Consider the following 9,696-nt stretch of genomic DNA (forward strand, 5'->3'; position numbering starts at 1 on the left):
GCTTAGAAATCCTGTTACTGTGTCACCTTATTTTTCAGACTCCTACAAGGTGACCTCCACAATCAGAAAGGCCCGGGTAACTGAACATTTCAAAAAATGGTGCTGAGATCCCATGACAACCAGAGGACAAACTGACCTCACAGGCATGCTGATGTTGTGCCCGGGAAAAAGCCGGTCACCAAAAACTCTTTACTAAATTTAATTAGTGAGGGACAGTCTACAAATAGCCTCAACTCTTCAAAAATGACCCTGTCAAGAGTAGTAAGTGCAGCAACAGTTTCTGACAAATGAGGACTAAAGAGATATTACTAATGCAATACGAGATGAGATTGGAAAATGGACTGAAAAAATGTAAAAGAACATTGTTGGAGAGTGACCAGGGACACTTGAGTGCAGACTGTACGTTAGCTAATAAAATGGTATCAATGTTAAGTTTCTTAAGTTTGATCACTGTATTGTAATATACAGGATAATGTCTTCCTTCTTACAAGGCTGCAATATTTAGGGGTGATGTTGCCAGCTAAAATATTTAAAAGAAAGAAAAGAAAAGCAACAGACTATTCACACAGAGGGAGAGAAAAATAAAGCAAGTGAAGTAATTGTTAACAACTGTGAATCTAGATGGAAAAGTACTCTAAGTGTCTGTGGTAATGTTCTTGCAACTTTTTTAGATTTGAAATTTGCTAAGCTAAAAAGGGCAAAAAAACTTTCTAAAAAAGAAAAGGCAGTATGTGAAGAGTAAACACAAAAATATACACACACTAAAAAACAAAATACACTGTTTTCTTCAAAAATAGAAAAATAACGTGTAAAAAAGTGTACCAAAAACACAGTCCCTATATCACCGAGCTAAGAATAAAGTTCCTTCTTTGAGTATTAAAATAGTGGTTCTCTACTTGTGCCTAGTAATAAGAATTTAGTAGGTCAGCCAATGCCTTGAATTTGTAACGTTCACAAAATTATGCTGAAGCACGTTGAGCCACTTCTTATGTGAGTGATAATAAGACGCAGGAAGATCAGCCCCATGCAGCTCAAGAGCCTGGAAAGCCAGCAGCCCCCCGCCCCAGCTCTGCTCCATTCCCTCGCCAGCAAACAGGCTCTGTCTGCGAGGAGGTGCAGAAAGCACGGCTGTGTCAGTAGAGAAAGGTGAAGCATTACCTTTGAAGGCCTACCTGTTTCACCTGGATAAATGTCAAGGGATAAAGGCTTTTTGTGGACCCTCTGGAACACAGGATGTTCAGAGCTCCCTCCACTGTCTTCAACTATAAAGAAAGAAAAGTAGCACTTACTGTCGCCTGTCACTGGTCATGATGGTAGAGGGTAATATTATGCCCAAACTATCAGATACATTAGTGGCTTAGACCAAACCCCAACATAAACCTAGGTCGTTCAAAGTCTACTCAGTGCTGGTTCCTAGTAACTTTTGGCCCTCTTCATCCACTCCCTAACTCTTGATGAAAAATGTAAATGATGGTAGTCTTAAAGAGTTTCAAACTACTCATTTAGAAATAGAATCTGCTCCGGGATAAATCTGACAGGCCTTGAAATAAATGGAAACCAAGGTTCAAAGGCTGTCTCCTCCATAAAGCTTTCCACAACATCAAGTTATTTTTATAGTTATTTTTACCTATAAAGAGAGTATAGTAACTAGAAGCAGCTACACCAAGATTAGATGTGCCATTATGTCACCGCATCATAATTCTTTTATAGTTACTTTACGCTCCTGTGAGCTTGTCTCTAGCAAATGTTCTGGTGTCATTTAGTAGCTGTTTGGTGCTGTGCTGATCCCCACTGCCCAGCTCCTGGTAGACAGGCTAAATATTTCTCAGGTCCAACCCAAGGGACTGTGCACTCCTGCAGCCAGGGTGTTTATTCTAATGTAGCAATAAGAGCACTAACAATAGCTGCCCGCTATCATGTGTCTCAACATCATATTCCTACTACCTTGTTCTATCCTCACAGCTGCCTGGGGACACTGGCAGGCATTACTGTCCCCATGAAACTCAGAGCAACTCACTCAAGCAATGAGATCCAGGATTGGCAGTTACGTTTGCCTCCAAAACCCAGATATTTCCCAGCATAAAACTGATCATGATTTTTTAAACATTTTTTTCTTTCTGCTTTGTTTTTTTGGGGATGGGGTCTCATCATGCAGTTCAGGCTGGCCTTGAACTTGCAGCGATCCTCCTGTCTCAGCCTCCCAGAGTTCTGGGATTATAGCCATTCCCCATTACGCTCAGTGAGGATTTTATAAACAATTTCCAAAGGTGACTGGTTGCTGTGCAGCACTGTGGAAATTTTTTTTTTTTTTAACTTTTGAAATAAGGTCCACTAGGTTGCACAGGCTGGGCTTGAACTTGGGATCCTCTTGCATCAGTCTCCTACAATGCTGGGATTACAGGTATATGCCACTGTGTCAGGCAGAAAAAATCTTAATCACAATTCCATCAAGGCCGCCACCCATATGGGTATCACATAATTATGTGAATTATGTCCTACCTGGACAACAAAAAGGAATATAACTCATAACAAAAGCTTTTATCTTATATAACTATATTCTACATAAATTTAATTCAGTTATATGTCTATTTGCTACCTTAAGTTGTATACAGTTAGTTAACAATAAAAAGCCATGTCTGCTCACACAGTTTTCCTTCATGATAAGAGTATGTGGTTTTGGTATTAAGTGAGCTTTTTAAAAAGCAATGTTGTTGTTTTAAACATTTGGAGTTATTTTCTGTTGCATAAAAATAAATTTTCAGTGCTTTAAAACCAACCAACAACCTTTTCCTTAAGTAGCTATAGCAACGAACAACTAGAAGCAAGGTGTTCCCTTCACAAGTATGATTAAGGTCTGATAATCTTAAGAGAGATTTCTATCAGAGAGAGAGACCACATTCTTTGTAGCATGTAGCACACACATCTGACACTAGGTGGAAAATGTTACAAGAGCTCAATAGACCAACTATAATGTCAAAGGGCTTCTTGAATGGAAAAATTATACAATCATGTTTGGCATTTTGCTTAAAGATAAAAACTCATGATGCTATTTTAGAATGTCAAAATTCTTAAGAAATAAGAAGCTGCTCATGTTTTTTCTTCTTGTGAATGAACACATGTAGGAGTTGGGGATCATAAGAGGGGAAAACCTGAAGACACAGACGGTCAAAACAAATTCACTTGCTTACGTCACTGCATCTGACTATTAAAATCTCTCTCCTTCTCTAGAATAAAACATCCTTGCCTCTTATTTATGATTAATTTATATCTCTTTCCCTGAATGACTCACTTATCAATAAACCAGACTATAAAAATTAGACATGAATTTGAGATCGAGGGGGCGTGTACGAGTTAGGGTAGAAACATCAAAATTCCTATGGTTTCGGGGAACTCCGTAGAAGACAGTGTGAATTATGGAAAAGAGCCTCGCCAGGCAGCATAACGATTGGCATGTTGCGTCCACCAGTGCTCTTGGCGCTTTCTATAAATGATAACTGAACCGAAGGAGCGGATTCCCGTTCTCCCGGATGTGCCCCTCCTGCCAGCGTGCACGCAAACCCATCCTCCATCGCTGCCTTTCCCCAGAAACGGCGACTAGCCCTGCAGGCTTGCAGACGGCAGGTTCACACAAAAGGAAGAAGCCGGCCGTTAGGGAGCGCTGCACTTTAGCCCCTTCGACTAAATTCCATTCCCTCACTCCCACTCTGCTTTCAACGCTCCCAGTATTTTTTCTTTCTTACCTTTCTCAGAGCGACTTTTCCATATGCAAACTTTGGTGTAGATGGAGGGATAATACCCTCTGGTACTTTTTCAAACTATAAACGCAAGTGCAAAACAGAAAAGAAAAACTGTTAAACCTTCAGAAACATGTCCATAAAATTCATTTTTCAAAAAAAAGTCAAAGTCTCACACAACAGTGCTTGCGCTTTTTGGCTCACACGATTTCTCCCAAAACAGCATTTGCTAGATGCTTTACTTCTAAGCGTGTGTCTTGCTTTAAGCTCTCGGGATCATGTAAATACTTATAGAACAAAAGACTTTTTTTTAATCTTTAATTTTTTTTTTTTATAAATCTTTTTGAGACAGGGTCTTGCTATACAGTTCAGGCTGACTTTGAGCTCACTTTGTGGCCCAGGCTGGCCTCGAACTCGAAACGATCCTCCTGTTTCAGCCTCCCAAGTGCTGGGATTACAGGCGTGTGCCACCATACCTGGCTGAACAAAAGACTTTAAAACAAAAAGCAAAAACAAATAGAAAAATGAGAATGAAAACAGAAAAGGAAACAGAAAGAACAGGACACAGATATCGGACCAAACAGAACCTGAAACGAGAGCAGTGCAGGATGAGCACTATTCCTTGTATTGCTCCGTTAAAGTTTTGCATCAATGTCAAATTTACCGTGGTTATATGAGAGTATTTCTACACATTTCTACAAAACATTTCTGAGCAGTTAAGGCCAAGGGTCGGGATGTATACAGCCCTCCAACCATCTGGAAAATGCATACACGGAGGGAGAAAGAGCACAAATGATGAAGCCGCCAGAGTGGAGTACTAATGGCATTAGTACGAAGTGAGGGGATCCGGGTGGGGAATACGCAGGTACTCTTCATACAACTGCTACTCTTGTAACTTTTCTTTAAATTTGGGGTTATTTTACAGTAAAAAATAAAATCTTATTAAATATTAAATATGTATTCTATATACATATACATATATATCCATGCAAGGTATGATCAAGATATACCATGAATGTTTAAATTCTTAAAAATTTACTACAGTAAGACACATTACCATTAATCTCCCTCAAAATACTCCCTTTTGCTGGGAGTGGTGGCACACTCAGCACTCAGGCGACTGAGGAAGGAGGATCGCCATGAGTTCGAGGCCATCCTGGGCTACATAGTGAGTTCAAGGCTAGACTGCACTACATGATGAGACCCTGTCTCACCCCGCCCCCAACACTCGCCCTGGCTTCAAATGCACTTATCCCATCATTCTTGCCACTTTCTGAGGCAGTTTTGGAAATCCTCTCTCGTGTCCATAGTTGCACTCTTATGGCAGCCTTGATGCTTGAATTGATCCAAAACTTTTACCCTGCGTGGTCATTTCAACTTATGGGAAGAGGCAGAAGTTACATATAAGGATACACGGTATGATAAGGATACACGGTATGTTATATTTGACAGAAATTGCCGTAAGTAGGTAATTAATGAGGGGTGTTCATAAGACATGGTGAATGTTTAAATTAAAAAATTTATTACCCTAAAAGACACGATGCCTTTACTCTCCCTCAGTTACCCAAACTGTCCCCTTGACTTTGAACATACCTCTCACTCCTGGCCATGTGTCCTCTGTAATAAGTTTTTAAATTTTAAACTTTCACTGTGTCTTTCAATCACCCTTTGTATGCATGTATATATGCACATACATGTGCAGCTATGTATACAAATGTGTGTATGTATGGAGAGGGGGGGAGGGAAATGTCGGAATATCTGGGTATAATGTCTCTAGCCTTAGAAACACCTAAGGCCACCTGGCATTTCTAAGTAGATTGTATTATGATCTCAGAATCTTCCATTTCTCTCTCCTTCCTTCCCCTCTTCCATCCCCTATCCAAGTTTCTCTTTCTAAATGAATAAAAATGAATGACTTTTAAAAAGAAGAGGACAAAATACTATTAGAATGAAAAGTAACAGTCTCCTACTTCACTTTTCTCTCCGTTCTATCCTTTGGAGACAACTATTTAAAAGTCACTTAATTTATTTTTGATTTTGCTTCTTCTGATCTCTCAGTAATATACTATTATTTCTTGTGTGATGAATCTGAAACATTATTACTGATTTCTTTGATGTATGGAAGCATTATCCAGTGTATAATTATCCCAGATTATCGTCCTTTCCTGCCGACAGGGTCATGTTACTATTCTCACTTTCTCCACTGATTACTTCATAACTGTAAAATAGTATCTTTATGCCTTTATTTTTTAGTTCTACCAGTTAAGCCATTTCTTTTGTACTCATACTTTTTAAGGTAAAGTTATCTGCACCCTCTCCTAAGCCTTTGTCTCTCTCTCCTTTCCAAACCATGGGCTATACTTTTACACCGTCCAGACAAAACCACCTGTGCTATAGCTGAAAGTCTTCCTTTCATCTTAATACTGACTCAGTTTAAAATCCATCAATGGTGCCTACATTTTGGTACAAACACACTCTTCTCTGTGCAGCTAAGAGCTGTATACATTTTTTTTTTTTGAGGCAGGGTCTCACTATGTAGTGCAGGTTGGCCTTGAACTTGCATATGTAGCCCATCTGGCCTCGAACTCATGGTCATCTTCCTGCTTCAGCCTCCCAAGTGCTGGGATTACAGGCATGCACCATTACACCTGGCTAAGAGTTGTATACTTTGATGGGAGGCTCCATCTTGTTCAGTTTTTTTGTGTTCTTTAACTCATTCCTGGAGTTTGTAATTGCTTTTCTTTCTTCTCTCTGTCTACAGGTTAATGCCTTTTTAGGTCATTTAAAATTTCTGAAGATGGTATCAAGTTCCTTCACATACCCATTCTTCCCCTAGATAACTCCCATCTGGAATTACCAGTCTTCTGGCTGCAAGGAAATGACTCCCACAGGCTTCATATCTTGAGGCTTCCCTGTATCATTCTCCTGGCTTTTAGTTTCTGTTTGTGGGTCTCATGACATTTTCGTTTCACTAGAGCACAGTCTGAAGTAACTTCCGCAGAACAGGGTGTGGGAAGGAAACTTCTGGACTCTCTGATTGCCGCCCTGGAAAGGCACAGGACCCCATGTGGAGGGCATCTCCCATAGAACGCCAGGGTACCACTGAGCCCCATCGTCCGTGCGGCTCATACCCGCCTCGTCCTGGTCCCTCTGAAGGCTTCTTTCCCCTAGAAGCATGCATCTCTTTACTCTCAGTGTCCTAAAGTTCTCCAGGGATGCATCCACATTTGTATCTTATATTTTACATTGACATTATATATAAATTACATACAAATGCATGCATATGATATTCATTATACTAAGCAAGTCAGAGATACCATTCAATTTTGGAAAAATTCTACAGTATTTCTCTTTCTCCCTTTTTCCCCTTTTTACAGTAACAAGTTGGGCATCTAGATTGCTCCTCTATATCTCCTTTCTCTTCCATTTTCATCTCTGTCTTCTCCTAGTTTCTAGGAAATTATTTTTAATTTCCAAGAAATTCTTCTTTTTCTCTAGTAGCTCCTTTTTCTTTTCTTTTTTTGGCTCCTTTTTCAAAGAATCTGTGTGTGTGTCTGTGTGTGTGTCTGTGTGCACATGCTACTAAGGACTGAACCTAGGGCCTACACACTGTGACATTCCCAGCTCTACACGTACCAGCTCCCTGCAGTGAATATAATCATTAGGCACTGTAAATATGTACTAAAATTTTTTAAAAACTTAGTTAGCTAAGCTGCTAAATTGCTCAGGCTAGACTTGAACTTGTGATCTTCCTGTCTCAGCCTCCCAGAGTGCTTGGATTAGAGGCATGTTCTAACCTGTTCATATTTCATGGCTGCAGTATCTCCTCAAATCTTTTCAAAGGCTATTAACTTCAGAGGTTTTGCTTAAGATTGCACCCATCTCCTGAATTCTCTGTTGCCTCCAGGATCACTTTTCCGTTCCATCTTGGCTCTTCTCTTTCCCACTGTAGAACTGACGGCTGTCTTCCTGCAGCTGGTCATCCCTGTTTGTCCATTCACATTTTAGAGCAATGCAAACAAGTATTCTTTAGCTCCGTGAGTGTCCTATTTTAAGTCATCTCTGCATCCTGAAGGCTTTGTTTTAGGGTAATTTAACAGAGTCAGGAATAATGTGGAAGTTCTCTGCTCTAGAGTTGTTTTATTTTTTCTTTTTGTTTGTTTTTGAGAAAGGTCTTACTATGTAGCCAGGCTGGCCTCAAATTCACAGCAATCCTCTGCCTCAGCCCTCAGAGTGCTAGTATTACGGGCATGTGCCAGCACACCCAGCTTAGAGTATTTACTTTTAAAACTTTCTTCAAGGAAAAAAATTCCTCTGGTTTTCTGCTCGGTAGAAAGATGCCTCCCTGATGAACAGTGTGGGTGTGAGCATGCTGGGAAGGAGGACCTCATAGGAAATGCACAGGATTTAATTAACCTTCCTATTTTCAGCTCCGTTTTTCTCCTTTCTTGCACCTGTATTTCCAGGATGTTTGTGTGATCTGCTTTTTTTGTTACTATAACAAAATATGCAAGGCAGGCTAACTTTAAAAAGAAAAGAGGCTTGCCATTACCGTGGCATCCCCCCTAACTAGTACTGAGGATTGAACCCAAGCCCTTCACATTGAGCTACATCCCCAGACCACTTCTATTTTTAGTTTTTATTTTGAAAGAGGGCATTGCTAAGTTGCCAAGTTGCTCAGGCTAGGTTCAAGCTTGCAACTCTCTTGTATCAGCCTTCTAGAATGCTGGAATTACAGGTGTGTGCCACCATGCCCTGCTGTGGTAGCACACATCATTAATCTCAGATACTCAGGAGGCTGAAGCATAAGGATCACAAGTTTGAGACCAGCCTGGGCAACTTAGCAAGACCTTGTATCAAAAAGTCAAAAATGAGAAAGGACTTGGGAATGTAACTCAATCCTCAAGAGTAAAGCACTTGCCTAGCATGCACGAGCCCTTGTGTTCATTCCCAGCACACCAAAGAGAGGGAGGAGGGAGAAGAGAGAAATGGCAGTAGCTTATTGAGCTCACTGTTCATGGCACCAGCGTTGGCTTGGCTCTGGGGAGGACCTCAGGGTGATTAGTGGGAACACAAACAGGAGATGAGATCGTGTTTCCTAAGCAGAAGCTGGAGCGGCTATGTCGGGCAGAATGAACCAGGATCCCTTAAGCAACACTTAAGTCCTTTCCAAGGGCAGTACCTCCAACTGACCTAAGGACCTCCCAGTAGGCCCTGGTTTTTCGTTATCATTTTGTTTTGAGACGGAGCACACTATGCAGCCCAGGCTGGCGGTGAACTCTCACCCTCCTGTCATGGAGCATAGCGCCATGCCCTGCTCAAGGCCCACATGGTCTCCTGCGCCGCCACCAGGCGCCCAGCTGCCAACACGAGGGCCCTCTTCACACTGGAGACCAGGGTCTCTGCATCCTGTGTCCTCAGTCACCACTCTTCCGTCTACAGTAACTTTCCTTTTACAGAAATCTTGTGAAACCTGTCATGTATAGCTCCCCTCTCGTTGGCTTCATTAAAAAAAAAATCCCTTGTAATTTAGTAACAGTTTGGAAGGAAGAGGAGATAAATACAATAAATAAACTCTGCACAAATATCACTGTTCAAGCTGTATACAGTCCATGAGCAGTCCACGGAACGCTCACGGGCCACTTCTGTCCTCCGTGCACTACTCCCAGGTCCCTAGGAACTACTCATTGTATTTCCTTCTTACAGTTGAGTCCTGGAACTCCCTCAAGTTATAAACAGGACAGGGAAGGAGTGGGCATGTGACCTAGAGACTAGCGTTGCGTCCATGGCTCCTTGGGCCTCTTTCATTGTTTTAACGATGACAGAAGTGCCTTCACTCATCACTTCAAAAACAATAATGAAGAAACTCCCAACTTCCACAAAACCTTATGTCTTCAGATTTCCCTCCTAGATCTTCCCCTTAGCCACACACATCATATAAGTTTAAGAGACAATTTTCCCT

The 9,696-nt window shown here is 41.2% G+C and overlaps 1 protein-coding gene across 1 annotated transcript in view; it reads right to left on the reverse strand.

Annotated features, from left to right (window-relative positions):
* The window catches only part of Glb1 (galactosidase, beta 1), a gene marked incomplete at its 5' end in the record, with an annotated part of 80,548 nt that overhangs the window by 22,705 nt on the left and 48,147 nt on the right, over positions 1 to 9,696 (reverse strand). The window contains 2 exon segments of the mRNA XM_005383635.2: positions 1,173 to 1,262; positions 3,741 to 3,815. Of these exon segments, the coding sequence (XP_005383692.2) occupies positions 1,173 to 1,262; positions 3,741 to 3,815 (165 nt within the window).

Source organism: Chinchilla lanigera, unplaced genomic scaffold (assembly GCF_000276665.1).
Source record: "Chinchilla lanigera isolate Chin_1 unplaced genomic scaffold, ChiLan1.0 scaffold00020, whole genome shotgun sequence".
Taxonomy (NCBI): Eukaryota; Metazoa; Chordata; class Mammalia; order Rodentia; family Chinchillidae; genus Chinchilla; species Chinchilla lanigera.